We start from the raw sequence: 20,824 nt of genomic DNA on the forward strand, positions 1-20,824 counted from the left end.
CAAAAATTTATTTTAGGGCATAGTAACAGCCAAAAAGAACACTCTGACGCATTTCCCGTGGTATCCCACGCTTTACCAAATGCGTCAGAGTGTTCTTTTTGGCTGTTACTATGCCCTAAAATAAATTTTTGCACCTAGGATATTTTGTGGTTTGCAGTTTGTGGTTTCCAATCTTCAGCAGCAGCAGCAGATGCACCGCCGTTTTCCCTGTACTCTCTTCAATTGTTCCTTGGTAGGAGCACGCAGGACAGGACCAGGATATCCCCAAGGTCAGCAGTTAGTAATCCATTTACTTCATTTATGTGATCAGTCCCACACACGGTTACCTAGACCACCACATAAGACTTACCTATATGGCTAGTGGCATAATCTATGGGAGTGTGTTTAACATTGGACTATCTGGAATCCTGAGTCTTATGAACTGTCCTATGCTATGAAGATGTTTATATTTTTATATCATGATCAAACATTGCCTACTCCTGGTTAGCATCACAAGTGGGAATTAACCCTCCCCTTCCCTTTCACGTAACTAGTTAGTAGCCAGTTAGTGATAGGTAATCGTGATAAGGTGTCAGAGTTGATAATAGCTTAAGTCTTATAATTTTATTCACTATTATTCAGTTCTTTGTAATGATCCAAACGTTTGAGTCAAACAATATTAAAGCAAATAAGTCAAGGTTGTTTGTGTATTTCTCAACATTAATGTGCATAAGAAAAAGATCCTACAAGTGCGCCGACGAGTATTCTAAAACTTGCCTTAGAAAATCTGGGGCTATCACCAACAAGATCCAGGTACGTGCTGGGTACATGTTGCAAACATTTCAGTGACATTTCTGCAAAGACTAATGGCCCATCGGATTAACACAGCAGGGGTCCCTGGCAGTCCCATTCCGTTTCAAACTGCCAGGGACCTCCGCTGTTAATCCGATGGGCCATTAGTCTGTCTGCAGAAATGTCACTCAAATGTTGCATCATGTACCCAGGTCTTGTTGGTGATTGCCCCAGATTTGTTTTATAATACTCGTCGGCACTACATTACTACAGCTGCACCCTGTTATAACGCAGTCCTCGGGGTCCACAGAATGAGACCGCGTTATAAAACTTTGCCGTAACTGCAGCTCTCCCTGCTTCATGAGGCTGCGTCCACGTGCGCGGCACTTACGTAGAGAAGAGTCACATGACACACCATGTGAGAATTTTTTTTTTTTTTTTAAAACATTCGATGCATGAGAGTTGAACATGAATACATTTTATATAATACACATGCAGGAATCGAACCCAGGACCTTTCATATGCTAGTGCCAATTCCCTACCTGCTATGCTACAGGATTGGTGTGATTTAGAGTCTGTGAAATCACACAAACCCTGTGGCTTGCAGGTAGGGAATTGGTACTAGCATGTGAAAGGTACTGGGTTCAATTCCTGTATGATATGGTATAATTTATAAATCATTATTTTATATAATAATTTATAAATGATAAAATAAATAAAATAATAATGTATAAATTATAATGTATAATGTGGATCGTGCTATAATGGGGTTGAGCTGTATTTGGTTAAGAAGTGGAAGTACTGTATATGTACTTTGGGGATGATTCTGTAGCCATGCCTGGTCTGGCTACCTCTCTGCCCTCCCTGACATGTAAATCCTGGTACGTGCAGGCAGTGTCAGGCCCAATCTTGGGTTTTCCTCACCCCCAGCAGCATCCTTGAGTGACAGGGGTGGAGGTGGACAGGGTCTGCGTTCTGCCCAATCAGGGGCTCAGACCTTGTACCCTCCCCCTCTGTACTAGAAAATTTGCAAACCTAAATTTTGTAGTGTTGTCTCGCCCTCTGGGGTGCGCCTAGATTATCAGTCCCCAGCAAGGGGGCTGCAGCATAGCAAAGGCAGCTGGAAAGGCCTCAAAGCTGACCAAGGGACCATCCAGAGGTTTGGTACCTAAAAGCAGTATGTAATCGGTGTATATCTATGGTATGCTGATTGCTAAATAAATCTGTCCCTGTTGAAATACACTCCTTGTCTGAGTTTGCAGTCTGTCAGGGGGAGAAGGTGATGATTCTTCAGCGGAGACTGCCTCCAGCACTCCTGGAGTCTGCTGAAGATGGAGGCGCTGATCTATAGAGAAAGAACTATGCTATGACCTCCAAAAGCCTGTCCTGTTTCCGCAAAAACAACGGCGGAACCTCAGGTCTCCTGCAGGCCAACAGGTATTATGCACCACTACACACCTGGTAGCGACACAATCTTCCATAGGGTGGGGGAAGAGGTACTGCAATTCTATAGGGTCCAAAGCAGCTTTGAATGTGAGTTTTCAGCTGATTATGATTGGCTGCTTCAGACTATAGAATCAGCCCCTAAGAAAACTACCGGCTATCATATATTTTATGTAGTGTCCAGTCTTTTGTGTACAAAATAAGGCTATGATTTTATTGTTAAGATTTCCCTTATATATATCTGGCCATTTACTATGCAGTTAGTTTATAAAGAAAGCACTTTTGTGAAAAAAATAAACTCGTAAGGCGCCAGAACACAAAATAAGTAGCAAGGCATGGTATTTAACATGTTTGTTTATGTTGTGGTATTTTCATTGTACCCCGCCGACAATGTTCAGATACTAGATATGGATTGAATGGATTCCAAGAAGCACCAGCTAAAGTCGTAAACAAGGGACGTAGTGAGGACTTACAGTACAGTGAGAAATTTAACACCCAGCAGCAAGTGATCAGAAACAGCCTGACTGCAGGAACAGATTGTAACATGGCCAGGAAAGGAAATATTAAAAAATAACTTGCAATGAAGGAAGGAATGAATATTTTCCCAGGTATTATTTGTGGCTTAGATTAAACTGGAACTAAGTTGAACAGTTCACATATTTAAAGTACCAATCCCCTTGCTAGTGCAAAATATATTTTTATCAATTACATTTTACATGCTGGCCAAATACTTCACTATGAAATAGCACAGTTGCTTCTACATAATTTACCATAGTTCCCCATTGTTGGCTTTGCTGCAGTATAATATCTCTGTTGGAATAAAGGTTGAAAGTAGCATATGTTGCATGCTCAGTAATCTGTCTATTCTGTGCTGTTTTTAACAAAATAGCAAAAATCTAGGAGTTGACCTGCAGATAAACATATTAATGCTTATCATGAAGCCACTTTAGATAGCGAATGTGTATTTAGTACATTTACATGAATGTGGTTACCAACCATGCATGCTACAAGTATTGTGAAAAAGTCCCTGATCTATGATTTAGGTTTTCTCTACACTGGGATTGAGCTCCAGCTGTAGCAATGTCCATGTATCGAAAGTGCAGAGTCAGGAAGCCATTGAAGCATAGCTATTGCATGATTATGGAACATTCAGGCTTAAGTGGCTCTGTGTTGTGAAAGAAGGTTTTACACCACACACAATACCTTAAAATTATCAACCAGATGGGAATAAATAGAGAGGGTTTTGTGTTTACTTGGTTGAGTGTTTTTACTTGATTATATCTCCCTTAAACCTGGCTACTTGGGTACTATGGCTGAAAGCAACTGGAAAATACATCTGCAATTTGCCACCAAGGGGGCCGTATAACTCAAGGGCTTTACATTTAGAGATGGGCAAACCATTGGGTAGTAAAAAATCAGAGCGGATTAATCTGAATCCGCCATTGGATATAGTCTGGGTAGTTACCCATATATATATCATCTCTCTCTCTACCCCCTTGGATTTAATCTGATCAAATCATATCATTTGTCCCAGGTCCCGACTTAAAAAAAAAAATGGCCTGGTTTTTTCTTTGGTGCTTGCTGGCCGCGCATGTGCGATCGGCGCTTGCCGGCTGCGCATGGGTGATTGGCGCTTGCTGGCCACTCGTGCATACGAGTGGCTGGCAAGCGCCCATCATGCATGCATAGCCGGAAAGCACCAACTGAGCATGTGCGGCTGGCAAGCAGCCATTGCACCTGCAAGCTGACAGCCACTCGTGTGCATGTGCGATGGGCACTTACCGTTCGCGCATGCACAGTCGGCGTTTGAGATTTGTACATGCGCTATGAGCAATTGCATGTGCTGTGGGCTCTTGCCATTCGCGCATGTGCAACGGGTGCTCGCTATTCGTGCATGTGCTAAATTTGTCCGGTAAAAATATGGTAACCCTATGGATTGGCCTTTTTGAGACTGATCCACGGAAATCTGCAGACCAAAGGATCCGGCCAATCTGAGGCGGATCCAAATTTGCCAAAAAAATTGCCCATCTCTATTTACAGTATCTCTGAAGCCTTAGCCATAAATTGGCACAGTTTATGTGGACAAATATAGTACTTAAGAGTAAGTGGCACTGCTTCTCTATTGTTATCCTCAATTTCTACTTTCCCATCGCACATGTTACTATTGGCAGCATAGCACAATTTACTACTTAACAGGAACAGAATGCAAAATATAATTCCCCTAAGTAAAACTATTATTATAAACTTTATTGCTTGCAGCCATAGGATAGATGATGATGATGACAGAAAGGAAATTACCAATTATGGTTCAGCGATTCCACAGATGGTGCATGTTTAGCCAAAATATTAATGCGAAAGGACATTTATATGCTCTGTCTTGAGGGCTTAGTCCTTAAGGCAGGTATATTCAGCGCTAGAACAAAATCTAAATTTGACGAACTGCAAAGTTTTTCTGTAAAAGCTAGTGAAATTATTTTGTTTCTAAAACTATACTTTCTTTTTGCTATCTAATTATTGTTTTTGTTTTTTTTGTTGGTGTATTTAATACTTTTCATCTATATGTACTTGTGTGGGCTCAACCAGCAGGAACATTATCGTCATACTATTACTCATCACTTGTGCTCTATCATTATCAATCATGCAACCAAGTTCCAACATGACCACAAACATGCTAATGGTGTATTTCTGTGCATATTTATGCTATTTGCAGTAATCAATTTCAACTAAATTAACTAAAGAGTTAACTTTTCTCACCGGAATTTCAAGTTTTTAAAACTACTATATGTGAAATGTTATAGTTATCTGTTTAGTAAATGTGTTTACAATTCAGTAAAGAGACGTTCATTATTATATCACCAATTCTCTGATGGGCTCTTCCCAGCATGTCAATGTACTTGTTTGCCTCAAAAATGATGAGGGAAGCAATAATCCCTTTTAGAATTCCCTGCTGCTGGAAGCTTAGCGGGAGGGTTTTCCAAGGGGTCATTTCAACTTCTGTGCTTTTCTTATGGATCTCACTCCTTAAAGTTATATCAAAATAATAGAAGCCGCGTCAACTTTCATTAACATTGTTAAATCCAACATTTTTTTTTTATTACAATTAAAACTTTTACAGTAACTTGTATTACAGTAAAACTTTTATTACAATTAAATTTTACATCTTGTGCACTCTGGCAAAACTGGACTCTGCTTGACACCTGTATCTAGTTTTTTTCAGTGCTATATATAGTCCGGTTCTCTCAAAATAAGAAAAATGTCCCATATCCTACTGTAGAATGCTTTGGGGGGGGGGGAGTTAAAGGAAACATTGCTGGATCAACGGGTCTTACTGACCAGGATACACCGGCCCACCCAAATATCAAACACCTGACCAATCTCCACCCTATGTACTGTAACACCACCCCCGCCCCAACCTTAATTTGGGAATCAGTTGTGAGACTGGGCAATACGCCAACCTGAGATTCACTCTATTCAACAATTAGCAGCCACTTTAACTTCTTGTTTCAACATTGTCCCTCATTCCCTCTGTAAGCTCTCAGGAGGGCCCTCACTACCTCTTTGTACCTCTTTGTGCATGCCCGTCCTCACTTGTATGTAACTGTTCATGTTTTTGTAATATACATAACTCTGTAGCCCCACTGTACCATGCTGCAGAATATGTTGACGCTGTACAAATACACGATGAGGATTATAATAATAATAACCCCCATGTAGATAAATAGACAACACAAGTGAAGGTGAAACGGCACCCTATGGAGTTTGGAAAGTGCAGACTTAATAGAAAAATTAAGAAATCCATCCTTTTTATGTTTTTAAATTAACAACTTGTTTGTCTATTTCAGTTGACTCTTGACATTTATTCTGTGCTACTAAAAGGAAATACAGTATAAGAAGATATATTTAGAGGCATTTGAAAACCAAAGTCTCAAATAATTCTAAGGAAATAACAGATGGGCAAGCTATTTTTTCATGAATAACTTTCCTATTTTATATCTGATCAAAAACAAGAAAGCAGAAATAAAGTGGGAAGAATTTACAGTCATATTTCTCATAACCAAATTTGACAACTAAACGTGATATTATCATACCTCTGTGGCTAATGAACACTATAACCGATTGTACGTTTGTTCAATAACAGATATCACAAATTGTTAACTACTTGATTTTTCCACAGCAAGTTAACTATAAATTGAAAAAGAGTGAAATTCTTAACATAGACTTTTGGTGAACTGATTTTGAGTTTTGTGAGAAAAGCACAGTTGGCAAGAGTTGGCGTAAAAATATTAGTGCTACACCAGCATAACTATACTTTTAAGGTCTTAGATGAGCGATTGTTGATGCACAGATGGTACTATATGTCTGTCACAATTATAGGACTGTGCATATCAATTGCGTGTGTAATGTTTCCTCACATTTGCATCATCAGACGCTTTTAAAAACGAAACTCTTTTGGGTGTGGCCTTTATCCCCAATTGTAATAGCCCTATAAATGATTGTACTTCCCCTGCATTTTGGTCTATTGCTTTGTGCCAGTTATCACCTGTTTATCAATAGAGCAGCAAAAGCAGCTATGGTCCGTCATAATCCATGGTGAAATGAATGTGTTCTTATAGTGTATCCATGTGGACGCACAATAAGAAAGCAATCTTAAATTAAGAACAGCTGCTACAATGACTCTATATTGAACGTAAATGGAATACAGCTGCTATTTAACGTGTGTACACCCATGTAGAACTATGCGAACAGACGGTTTGGGGTACAATACTGTATTGAATTACCTCCAAAAATCAGAGAGGATATAAGCTCTCAGAGTATTAGTAGAAAATGGAAACGACTAGTTGAACCAAATAATTATTCTGATATGCCATAACCTTTATGTCTGTCTTACAACTCCTTTTAGAAACAATGTCAGTATTTTTGATCAATTTGACAATTATTATAATTCAGTCTATCTGCAGTAATGTACTCATTTCACCCAAATTGAGACTTGTAGGATTGTATTTAAAGTTGTACCAGCTGTTATTACATAGTTACATAATACAGTAGGTGAGGTTCAAAAAAGACATACAGTACGTCCATCAAGGTCAACCTATGTTAAATTTAGACGATAAATACTTATCCTATATTTGTATTTACAGTTTATTGATCCAGAGGAAGGCAAACAAAAAAAAACAGTGAAACATTATCCAATGATATCTCATAAGGGGGGAAATAAATTCCTTCCTGACCATAAATGCAATCAGATTACTCCCTGGATCAACATCCTTCCCATGTTTACGTAATTGGTATATCCCTGCATACCTTTCCTTTCTAAAAAGATGTCCAACCTTTTTTTGAAGATATTTATTGTATTTGCCATCACAGTGCCCATGGGTAATGAATTCCACATTTTAACTGGCCTTACTGTTGTAGCACCTTTACCCCCACCCTATGTATGATTTGGGTCGCTACCTGTGTATTCCTGGTGCAGTGCATACCTGTTGGTAATCCAGGAGGCTCTGAGTTGCTCCGCAATGGTATGGGGAGAATCAGGACAGGCTTTCAGGGTGCTTCTTTCTTCTCAATTGGCAGTGCCTCCATTCAGCGAGGATCCTGGAAGCCCAGGATGATCCATGCTGACACTCTTGTATGGCTCAGTCAATAAGCCACTCTTTTAGATGGTTCCAGGTTCTTTATTGTCATCACAGCCAGAAGTTACAGTTCTTCCTAGTCACTTTAAAGCTTGAGGCCCATCTAGGCTCCCTCCTGATCTCCTGCTGTATCCCCACTGGGATACAGGGTAGCTGTTGCCCACTCCACAGGGGGGGGGGTAAGAGAGACTCCCACTTTTGGGAGAGTGTCAGTATATCCCCTGGGGGATGAGCTTGTAACCTTGCTCCATAACAGGGCAGGTCTGATACTGATAGGCATCACATAATTGCATATGACCCAACCAATATCCTCCCCAGGACTGGCACTCTCTGGTTGTTGCTAGGCCCACCCCTTGATACAGTAACACTGCATCGAAGCTGCAATAGCAAGTTAGGCCCTCATGAGAGAATTAACCCCTCACATTGCCTGTACTTACCAGGACTTACACTGTGGGGGCCCAGGAGGAGAGTAGCGGCCAGAGGCTATGCTACACTGTAAAGAACCCTTTCCTTTGTTCCTGGTGAAATCTCCTTTCCCCCAACCTTAAGGGATGACACAGTGACATTTGTACTGCCCTTGGGAGCAATAGTTCCTTGTGTTGACCGTAAATATATTTGTAAATAGGTATCATACCCCCTTTTAGACGCCTCTTTTCTCATGTAAATCTAATTTAGCTAGCCTCTCCTTATAAATCAGATTATCCATCTCCTTTATTAATATGGTGTCTCTTCTCTGCATTCTCTAGTTCCATAATGTCTTTTCTATGCAGTAGTGCCCCATATTGTATTCTATATTCAAGGTGTGGTCTTACTAATGCTTTATAAAGGGGCATAACTATGTTTACTTCCCTTCCATCCATTGTCCGTTTAATGCAAGATAAGATCTTGTTTGCCTTTGCAGCTACTGCATGACTTTGGGCACTATTGCTAAGCCTGCAGCTTACAAGCCCTTCTAAATTCTTCTCCATCAAGGATTCTCCAAATTTATCTCCATTTAATTTTCAAGTTGCCTGTTTATTCTTGATTCCCAAATGCATAACCTTACATTTATCTGTATTTAAACTCATCTGCCATTCACCTGCCCACGTTTCCAGTCTCTCCAAATCCTCCTGAAGAGAAATTACATCCTGCTCTGATTCTATTACCTTACACAATTTAGTGTCAACAGCAAAGATGGAGACTTTGCTCTCTATCCAACCTCAAAGTCATTAATAAACAAGTTAAAAACCAGGGATCCAAGTACCGATCCCTGAGGTACTCCACACACGACTTTAGCCCAACCTGAAAAAGTTCCATTTATGACAACTATCTGTTGTCTATCCTTCAACCAGGTTTCAATCCAGGTGCAAATATTGCTTACCGCCTCAAAGAAAATAATAAGGTTAGTTTGGCATGATCTATCTTCATAAATAAAGACACATTTTTTTCTAATGTAGGCTCATATGGTAAATCTGTTCAGATTAATGGGCTGGCTTATTGTGTGCACTATAGTGAGTGTACTGTAGCTTTTAGAATAAGGCTCTCGTAGCTGTAAATACTGACTTTTAAAGGCGCAATCCAAGCCATTTTTTCCTCCACTTTTTAATACAGGGTTGAAGCAAGTGTTCTCCGGAGCTGAACCCCCATTAATTTAATCTTCGGGGACCCCCTGCTTCCGGAAATACTCTGAAGGGGGTGCCGGTATCTGCAGTTTTCTGCCGTTTTCAACTTCCTCGTCACATGGGCCAATAGGAAACTGAGCCTGATGACATCATGGCTTCCTATTGGCCCGCAGGGCCGGGAGCTTTGAAAAGCAGCCATATACTGAACCCTGAAGTGGCTACTCGCACCCACTACGAAGGTAAGTATCTCCGGAAGCTGGGGTTCGGAGCTGAACCACCCTCTGCTTCAGCTCCGGGGACCCCCTGCTTCAATTGTGTATTCCAAAAACGAAGAGAAAGAAAACGACTTGGATTGCCTCTTTAAGTGGAAATTGCAATGCAAGTGGTTACGTCTAGCTTATTGCATGGTTGTAACCTGTGTTTAAAGCCATTTGGAATTTACTATTCCATAAACAGTAGGTTAATTCCACCCATTGTCACAACTCATTCAACTGTATACTGTATGTCTCATTTAAATGAATGTTCCACCTACAGCATGAGTTAAATTGTGCCATTCTAAACGTAATTTGTTTTTCAGACTCAGACATTAATATATTTTGTTTTGCTGCTCTCTTCCATTTTTTAGGATATTTTCCCAGTAGAGAGTGCTCAGAACAGAAGATCAGTACCTGTGTCTCCCAGAGGCAGTCCCAGTGATGGACGGCCAATGCTTAACTTTCAGTACAACAACCCTTCCAGGCTCTACACAAATAACAACAACAACAACGTAGAGTCTAACCTATCTTCGCATATGGGGAGAATAAACATTTCTTCCCCACAAAGGTATGTGAAAAGATTAACTTATAACTTTTTCTAATTCTTTATCAGCACCTGTTGCATTTTTAGGTAGTGTACAAGCAACCAGTGACGCCATCACTCGGCAGCTGTGCAAGAGTCTCCAAACCATTCTTAGGCTGCACTCAGGGTGCCGGCATTGCGATGTGCGCGCGCACGATTATGGGCTTTCTAATTTTAGACAATGAGGTAAAGCAAGCTAAATGCTTCTCCTGGCAGCCAAGTAACGCATTGACGCTGCGACATTTTGCCAAGAAAAGTGAATTTGTCTTTCAGACTGCAGTCGCATGACGTCAGCGTCATGTGAGCAGGTTCAGCCAATGAGGGTGAACCAGCTCTGTGATGCATTCGCCACGCCCCCCGCCACGTCACAGATCGGCTCCCTAATCTCCTGCAGCCCAGTACATGGGATGTTCACACATCGCTTTGGAGACGGCCATACGCAAGGGAGGGCGCGCGCACTGTACGTCGCGACGCTGGCACCCTGAGGGCAGAATTAGGCTTCGTCCATAGTTCAGGCTACGGTGCGAGCTTCGTAGCTCGCGCTGAAACAAACATTAGGACGGCAATATATTAGGACGAAAATGTGTGTGAACATGCGCTACAGTGAGAGCGGCGCTTCGCAATACAAACAAGTTTGTTTTGCAAGCGCGATGCCTGGGAGGAGGAGGATCGCGGAAGCTAGCGCATCCTACTATGGACGTGGCCTTAGAGATTTGAACAGTATGGCCAAGGGAGGTCAAGGATCGTCACAGATCACTTTGAGAAGTGGTGACTAATGTTGGACTTGAACATAAAAACTTGCTATTTGTAGTTCTGTCCTTTAACCATTACACCTGATATTCTTAGATTTTACAGGCAGCAGCATTACCAGTTTTGGGGCTTTCTAGAAAGTGTAAGGAATAAAGGAAAATGTATCAATACAGTATATACAGAGGAGGATAGTGCTGCATGAAATGTTAACTTTCAAAAATGTGCTATTACAGATTGGCGACCATGTATTGTCAGTTAAGAGTGTTGCAGCATAAATATTAAATAACTGACAATGTCTACCCTTCATATTATTAACAATCATTCTTTGTGACACAGTCTGTATGCTATAAGAGCTAAATATGTGGCATAAAGAGTATAAGGTCATAACGGCAAAGTAATTATGGAGTAACTTTTATCAAAGAAAGCATATAACTGAGAAATAATGCTCTTAGGAGTAATTACATGTCTGTATGAATTCCCTATAGTTAAAATATTAAAGTTACATAAAAAATAGAAAATCAAATAAAAAATCTAGCCACTGAATGTATAATATGCATTATTTTGCATAGTTACTACCTCAGCCAGAAAATTATGTTGTCATGAAAATGTAGTGTTACCAGTCCTCTAAACAGTATGATATAATCATAGAGTTGAATGATGCTTTCATATTCATGCCACACCCATAAAGCCAAATGTTATCATGCATCATGATACACAAATGCAGTTACTGCAACAATCTGTCATTCTGAATTAGTGGGGATTTTATTTATTTATTTCAAATTAATTACAGTTTCTATGTTTGTTTGTTTTTAGAAGGGTAGCATACAAAACACAAAAAATATGTATTTTTTTAAAATATAAAATTAAACATAGATAATTAACTCTTATATACAGTAGGAATCAACCCAAACAAACCGCAACAGTTTTAGAATGATAACATTTTTGGAATAAATATGTCCAAGATACAGATTGTGTGGATTAGATGACAGTTAATTCTTTGCACAGCTGTTCCATCTTAAATTAATGTATACAATAAAATTGTAGGCACAACTTTGTTTATGCAGTAATATCTCAAAATATGGTTGACTATGCTTAATATGTACATGCTTTAGTATGTATTCATGATCACAATTGGACTCGTACTGGCTCTCTTCTAAACAATTACAAATAAAAGAAATACTTAAGCATTAGCATTATTTGCCGTTGAGCTAATTTCTTCAGATTAGGGATGGTAAATACAAGCCAATTTGTCTGGTCAATTTGATTTTAACGCATATCATTGTTGGTGAAACTTGATGGATGATGCACAAGCTGATTTTTACATTTCAGTTTCCGCTCAGAACCTCTTTGTCTGTTATACTCCAACCTACATTATACATTCCAACTCTACCCTTTATATCTCCCGGTACTAAAAAAGTCCTATACATCAATCTACAATGTCATGTTTACACAATTATATTCTATTAACTTGAGTGTTGTGTATACTCTGGATACAAAAGACCATTTTTCTTTTGGTATGATGATACCTAATGGTCAGAGACTAAGGCATTGATTATATTGGGCACGCGATGGAGCGCATGGCGTCACGCACACACGTCGCCCGAGCGATGTGCACACTTTAGAGGGAGGCGATGCGGAGGTGTGGCCGTCACGTCACCAGGCTGGTTCGCCCTCATAGGCTGAACCGCTCACGTGATGTGGCTGTCACGTGAAAAAACAAAATAGTTTGTCGGCTCAAAATTCTGCCGTGCGGTCGCTCTTCATCGCGCTCGCGCGCACTATCGCCGGCCCCATAGAGTTGCTGCATTTTGGTTGCGTCACTCCCACTATAATTGCGCCCTTTGGAAGAAAAAGGCAGAGGACAGGATAAATATAAATACTGTCATGCCATCCTCATGTTCCCCCATTTTCCAGGTCTGACAGATTTTAAGAAGGTTCAACTATGGTTCTCATTAAGGACAGTAGTTCCTGTGCCATGACCGACATTGTATTTTTGCCCAATTAAGAGGTTCAGGGAGGCTTGCAAGTCTTGTTTAATCCCCCCAAATGCTATCACCCTTCATTTCATCCACAAGTTAACCATTTCAATATAGAAGGGCCTGCAATTTATTTATTTTGGCATTCTTCAGTATTAAAGGTGTTACAGAATGGGGGTTTTACTGTTTGTAATTCTTGTACAATATGACATATGACTGTAGTTATTAATTACCTCTTTTTTTATTATCAGAATAGATTCGTGTCGTGTAAGACAGGGGTGCACAAACTTTATCTTCTGCATCCCCCTGCCTGCTCTTCCTCCCTGCTCGTGCTCCCCCCCTCCCCTCCCACCTTTTCTCTGGCGTTTTCTTACGTCATGACATAATGTGATCCGCGGCTTCATTTGACGCCGCGTTGCCTTGGTGACACGTTGCCAGAAGCTGCTGGAGAAAGGTGAGTTACAGAGGCCTTGCGCGCTCCCCCGGCATTCATTTAAATGCTTTGGGGAAGAGCGCGGAGCCTCTGTAAGCACCGCCTCATCCCCAGAAATATTTGCGCCCCTAGTTTTCGCACCACTGGTGTAAGACAATAACAATTGAAGACATTTTCCAACTGTGGCTAATGAGGATTATACATTAAAACATTCACTGCTAGAAGTATGTTATGGAGCTTTTCAAATATCTTGGTAACAGTGATGCTGATAAATAGTGATACCATTTTGTAGCGATCAAGTTAATTGGGTAAAGAGATAACCAAACTAAGGATCAGACGCATTAAGTCTGTTAAGCTGGAGAAAAATAGAGGTGTGTGACCCCCTAAGTTAACCAGTGCTCAGAGTATATATCAGTCCATAACAATGATAAAAAAGCTGCTTGTCCGGATGGAGACAGGAGTAAGGGAGCTGAATGATAAATAACCCCTATTAGGGATGTTGTCTCGTGGGGACTGTGAAGGGTTGTCTGGGAGAAGTCCTAAGACCCACCCAGACCCCATACATTAGTCCCACTTCAATGTATCAAACACATCACCTGGGGAAGCTCCAGCAATGAAAGAAATCACTCACTGTGTCTTTTAACTCCTCCGGTCTCTTTTCTTTGTCTGTACTTGGCGTGCTCCAGCTGATGTGAAGATACAGGAACAATCTCCTCACCGGGGAGGAGGTAAAGCAGCAGGCACTGCCGTGCAGCAATAAAGCGAAGGCTGGACTGTGCTGTGAAATTCTTTAAGCGGGGGGGTGCCATCCCTGCACTTTTATATCCATGCATCAATAAAGAATTTCACAGCACAGTCCAGCCTTCGCTTTATTGCTGCACGGCAGTGCCCGCTGCTTTACCTCCTCCCGGTGAGGAGATTGTTCCTAAGTCTGTTAAGTTATTTAAATTAGCAATTAAAGCGTTTTTTTACATTTATTTTTTAATTTCATTTGTTAATACGGGATTGACGAAGGGAGTATCTGTGGCTGAACCCCATTAATTTCAGCTCCGGGGACCCCCTGCTTCTGGAGATATTTACCTCTGTAGGGGGTGCCGGTGTCTCCTGCAAGGTTTCTGCAGTTTTAAACTCCCGCGTCACATGGGCCAATTGGAAGCTGCTCCGGGTGATGTCACGGCTTCCTATTGGCGCAGGGCCTGGGAGCTTTAAAAGCAGCCATAATGTGAACCATGTAGTAGCTACCGGCACCCACTATGGAGGTAAGTAACTCCGCAAGCCGGTTGTCCCCAGAGCTGAAATTAATGGGATCCAGCTCCAGAGACCCCCTGCTTCCCTCAATCCTGTATTAAAAATAAAAAAAATCAAAGAAAAAAAAACCGACTTGGATTGTACCTTTAAGTTAACGTTAACCTAAATTAATGTTAGGTTAATCATAATGCTTATGCACTAAAGGAAATGACATAACAACAACCCAGTGCTACACTTTAACTAACATACAGTATGGGTGGCTTTTCCGGCTATTAGTAATAATGATATGCAAAAGACGTGTTCCCCCTGACATCATACATACTAAAGGCCGTTCAGGTTAGTGCAGGGATTTAACCTGACCCTGAACAATGGGTTTTCGAAAAGGGGATGAAGTGGCGGGGTGGGGAGAGAGAGACCTGACGTTATTTGCCCTGATTTAACGGAGCTTAGTGCATCTGGCCCTACAGTTTAAGACAAAATACATAAAGGTCTGTATATCATGCATTGTAATGCCATGTAATTTAAAAGTAAAACACAAGAGGGTCGGGGAAATGTATTTTGTTAATTAATAATGTTCCCATTGCATTCATTTTTAATTGCTCCTCAAATTGTGGCGCGTTAAAAGCCAGTGGAAGAGATCAGTGAGTCCCCCTCTCAACCCCCCATATATCTAAGGTCTGGTGACTGCTTTGAATCCCTTCCCTAAATATCTTCGTAGGTACATACTGTAAATAACCCAATATTTACTTATTTTTCAATTAGATACATCCGACAAAAGGTTCTTTGGTATCAGTTGCGTAACTAAACTTTTTGGGCCTCCCTCCAAGAGATGTTTTACAGGCCATCCTCTATCACTCTCTTCTTCCCTCCTCCCCTCCCCCCCACACTAACTGTCTACCCGTCTCTAACTCTCCCCCCTCCTCACTAACAATCTCCACTCCTCTTCTAGCCCTCCCCCTCCTCTCTAACTATCCCCTTCTCTCTAACTCGCCCACCTTTCTCTCTAACTTTCCCACTCTTCTCTCTAACGCTCCCACCCTTCCTCTAGCTCTCCTCTTCTCTGCCATCCTCTCTAACTCTCTCACTCTTAACCCCTCCTCTCTCACTCTTCCCCCTCATCTCTAATTCACCCTTTCCCCCCCTCCTCTCTAACGCTCTCACTCTCCCTCCTCTGCTCTAACTCTCACACTAAATTCCCCCTCATCTCACACTCAATTGCTCCATCTCTCTTACTAAATTCACCCTTCCTCTCACTCAATTTTCCCTTCCTCACACTCAATTCTCCCTTCCTCTCACACTCAATACCCTACCCACTTGCCTTGTGGCACTGTAGGACAGGGGCGAGGCCTCGGGTCCTGCGTTGTTGGGAAGCTGGGGCCGCGCGGGCAGATGCAGAAGTCTAGCTCAATTTGTGGGTGAGCCCAACTTCTCGCACCAACTAGGACACTTGTACTCCGGCAGGTGGGAGAGAGCTTGGCGTGAGGGCCCCGCAGCAAACAAAGACCCCAACAGCCTGGCACAGAGGTTAGGCCCCTGTATAGTTAGTGTAGTTACGCCCCTGTTTGGTATATATGGTTAGACCTGGCAGATTATTGAGAATTCAAAAAGTAGACAGTCATCATTCTACGTAGTTAAGATTGAATCATTAGCAGGATGAAACACCCACTGTGATTTGTTATTGTATGTAATTGCTCTGCTTTTCACCTTGCTACCACTAAAATCTGAAGTGACATAACAAGATAAACTGTATTTAAGAGATATATTTATTTTCATGCTAGCACCAGCTTGAAACACTGTAACATGAAAAATAATGACTGTTGACTTCCTCAGACTCTGGATTTATATGCTGCTCTCACTATCTTAGTGAAGACAGTGGAATTATGAATTACATCTTTTTAATTGGTATGCTTGGGAATACATAATCTTACATAGCGTTGGTTCTTAGCAGTGTCATACATCACATCTAATGGAATTGTGTGATTTACAGAAAATATGACGTTCATGTTTTGGCACGCTAATATGGTTTCAGCCTCAAGAATACAATCAAAGCCATTTAAAGCAGCAATCGGTGCTGCTCATTATATAAACACACACACACACATATATATATATATATATCATACAGTATATCAGCTAAAAATAGAAGAGCACACAGAGACAACTCTCATAGTGTATACGATTTATTCCACAAAAATAGAACAAAAAATAAAAGTGATAAAAAATGCCACTCACATTTGTGCTTACTGCAGTATACTGCTGCGGCCAACTTCAATCTAACAAATGCCGAACTTGGCCGCGCGCCAGCCGCATCTTCCCTTCCTCCCTTCATCCGGTCCGCGATCCCTGGCTGCTCCCCCTCTGCTTCCCAGCGTCTGCTTCCGCTCTGCTTCCCTAGAGCTGATCCCCAGCGTCACGGGACGCCTTCAGGATGCCGGCGGAACGGAGGCAACGGAGGCACCAGTGCCGCGCGGCCGCGTGGCAGGCATCGGGGGGGGGAAAACGGTGCCTGCACGCGGTTTTAAATTACCCGCGGTGGCGTCCGCTTTAGACTCAGGGCGGCCGCCACTGTACATAAAACCTGATCAGGTATAGCAAGAACTACCACTTGGACCTCTAGGATCCAACTGTGCTGACAGCCAGGGCTAGGTTTGCCAGGTGTTCGGTATTGAACGGGACTGCCCGGTATTTGGTTACTCTGTCCGGTAAAAAATGAGAGATAATACCGGACATGTAAATGTACAGTATTAGCTCTCTGGACTTAGCAACCTGCCAACGGGGTGGGATTTCCCCCGAGAAGGGAGAGAGTAGGGCTGCTGCTGCTAGGGGGCTGGGCAGCTTCCTCCATCCTCATTGGCTCCTGCTATGTACTATGCACTATTTCTTATTCTATAAAAAAAAATCCTCGGGAGAACCCTCCCAAGACTCCTCCCCAGACTTTTTACGAAATAGAATATAAATTGGTGTATACTTGGAGTGAAATGTAGAAAAATTACGCATCAGTCAAGTCATTTATAAATAACATTCTCCCCCCCCCCCCCAACGATTCTCGCGCGCTCGCCCCCAACTTGCCGTCAAATGTCGTCTCGTTACCATGGCAACGCTACATCATTTGACGGTGCAACATCACGGTTGCCATGGCAACAATACGTCGTGTGCCGTCGGTTGTGATGTCCGCGGCGTCATTTGATGCTCGATTTTGTGGAATAAATCGTATACACTATGAGAGATGTCTCTGTGTTCTATTTTTAGTTGAAGTGGATTTACAGAAGGTTGGGGATATCTCTCTGAAGAAAGCAGCACCAGGACTTCTCCTATACCTATGATTTTTCCCTATTGAGACTGGACTTTTTTTTAACGTGATATATATATATATTTGATTTTTTTCGTGATATGATTATACCAGTACTTTATTGTCTGGGTTGTCTCTATACCTGACTCATTAGTTGTTTTTATGCCTTTTTAACTTTTATAATTGTAATATTTTATTTTGTCCCCATATTGTTTTAGGATGTTAGTACATATATATATATATATATATATATATATATATATATATATATATATATATATATATATATATATATATATATATATATATATATATATATATATATATATATATATATATATATATATATATATATATATATATATATATATATTTTTAACCTGAAACAAAGGGTCCCCAGGAGCTGAACCGCGGGACGCCATGCTATAGGGCTCACCCAGTTCCTGAGAAATGCCATTTCTTACATTCCATTACAATAATTCTTGTCTGGGAGAAACAGTATGGCCACTGGGGTCGGCAGCACTCTGGCATAAAATTACATTGCAGCTCTCAATGAAGTCACTCTGCAGCCATCTCTGTCTTTCCGTGCAAGTACTGGCAAACGTAAATACATTAAATATAACAGCAGTCAGGGGATGGGCTCTGAGTGCCATTGTTTAGCTACCGAGGACCCGCTGGTTCATGTCATTTTTTTAAATTCTGGTTTTATGAAGGATACAGTAGCTGCTTTAAAGTTGTAATCTGTGATGTTCAGTTTAATTAGATGTACCGTATAGTCTATAAAAGGGGCAAATTCACTGTACAATATTTTTCTAATTAGATAAACTTCATGATGCTTTAAAATATTCAATCTGGCCTGTGAGGTTTTCGAGTCATCTGCAGTGGAACTAAACACGTTTATGTATATTATGTATTTCACATCGTGGTTCCGGAAGTACTTTTACATTTTCTTTTATCTCTGGTTGCTGGGAACTGCGGGGAACCATCCGTCTGCTCTTTAAAGTTCATTTCCATGTACAATGTCACTAGGGGATTTATTCCTTTCTTTATAATGTTGTGGCAGTAAATAAATAAACTGTAGCACACTTCAAATACTAAAACACAAATGCTTATTGTAGAAATTTTACGGAAACAGACTTTGATTTGTTATATTTTGAGCAGGAAAACAACTGAGGGATTGCTTAGGTAAAATAAAGTCATATATTTGGAATATATTTGGTTGCAGTGCCAGTATTTCTATTAAGAATGGTTTATCTCTGTCTTTCACTAGTGCTGACCCATTGAGATCTGTTCCAAGAAGCAGGGATGGGATAGATATTGAGTCAGACGTGTACAAGATGCTTCAGGATTATGAAGAGCCTGCGTCACAGCCAAAGCAGTCTGGATCCTTCAAATATTTGCAGGGCATGTTGGAAGCTGGGGAGAATGGTAAGTACACTGTGCCTGATACTCAAACCTCTTCTCTGAGCCAGATCAGGGTTCTAAGACAACTACCCAATATTCTATTCATGTGCAAATGATGCTCATTTACCTGCGTAAAGGCATTGGTTATTCTTTAAACATGGTGTGGTCGATGGTCCCTGAGTAGAGGTTTGAGATTCACTGACAGATCAAATGTGTGCTATGTATAAACAGCTTTAAGGGATTTTATCAGATGCACAGAAGAATAGAAAGTTGGTTCTTCTCTGTGCACCAATGTATAAAACCAATTATTATGTGTTGTGCAGTGTCTGTGTCAACTTGTTTTTCCCAAAGACAAAAATGACACTAGAGGGGTAGTTTGGATGTTGTCTATGGCGGGCGCACAAATGTAAATGATACAGTATGTAATATTGAACTTCAAGAATGCACCACTTTTCTGATCCATACAGTAAATGGGTCAACATTGTCCATAAAGTTTTTCTTGGCATAAAAGACAAATGTAAGTAGACGCAAACAATTCTTAATGCTTTCACATGTATAATCATTACACACACTATACAGAGAATAAGCAAATGTGCGCCAAATGTAAGAACATGAATAATGTCATATGAACAAATGCTGCTAATGATTTTAGGGGAGGATTAGATTTGTTTTACACAATGTACTCCTTCAATTTGATTTAAAAAAAAAAAAAAAACACCAGTACTTTATATATAGCAGTCAATCTCTTTACTGTTGTATTCCAGTAGATAACGAATCATAATTAAACTTAATTAAGATGGAGCAGTATGTGAATAGATTACTGCAGATTACAGCACTGCAGACTAGACATAGGTTTTCCAGGCATATAGCTGGTGACTTTTATTTACCCTGTCACAGTGCCCAATCTTTTCAGTGATAGGCAGAGGCTATAGCACGGTTTTGCTTAATGCATCGTTGATTAGCATGCTTCTGATGAAACATGGGATATCTTTACACCCTGTTTTAACTATTTTGTGTCCAGGATGCTTAATTTCAAGTTCAGGAGAAACTGTACTTGCATATGTCAACAAGCAATACAAGATGGTTATTAATATGTTTTTGTGACTTGTTACAAGTTGTACTGTCCTGTAGATATTCCTGAATAATGTTCATTTCAATTGGTTTAAATTAATTGCTGCTCATGCTTATCATGAGGAATAAAAGTAGAGTAGAGCTTTTAAAGACAGATTTTGTCTGCCCTATTGGTTGTGTGGTGCTCTGGCTCTCTTCTTCTATAGTAGGAGCCTACAACCTTCAGATGGTACTTGTTCCATTTGCAACGGTGATAACACAACATCTCACAGCATAAACCAAAATGCCATCAACTTTTATAGACTTTTCATAGTTTTCAATGCAAATATTTGAATAGAATATTGTGATGTCAAATATCATTTCAGGATGGC

At 40.8% G+C, this 20,824-nt stretch overlaps 1 protein-coding gene across 2 annotated transcripts in view; it reads left to right on the forward strand.

Annotated features, from left to right (window-relative positions):
* PDLIM4 (PDZ and LIM domain 4) overlaps nucleotides 1–20,824 on the forward strand; it is a 209,370-nt gene that overhangs the window by 156,780 nt on the left and 31,766 nt on the right. For both annotated transcript variants that reach the window (XM_075601115.1, XM_075601116.1), the window contains 2 exons: nucleotides 10,071–10,267; nucleotides 19,249–19,406. In XM_075601115.1, the coding sequence (XP_075457230.1) occupies nucleotides 10,071–10,267; nucleotides 19,249–19,406 (355 nt within the window). The remainder of the gene's footprint in view (nucleotides 1–10,070; nucleotides 10,268–19,248; nucleotides 19,407–20,824) is intronic.

Source organism: Ascaphus truei, chromosome 5 (assembly GCF_040206685.1).
Source record: "Ascaphus truei isolate aAscTru1 chromosome 5, aAscTru1.hap1, whole genome shotgun sequence".
NCBI classification, from domain to species: domain Eukaryota; kingdom Metazoa; phylum Chordata; class Amphibia; order Anura; family Ascaphidae; genus Ascaphus; species Ascaphus truei.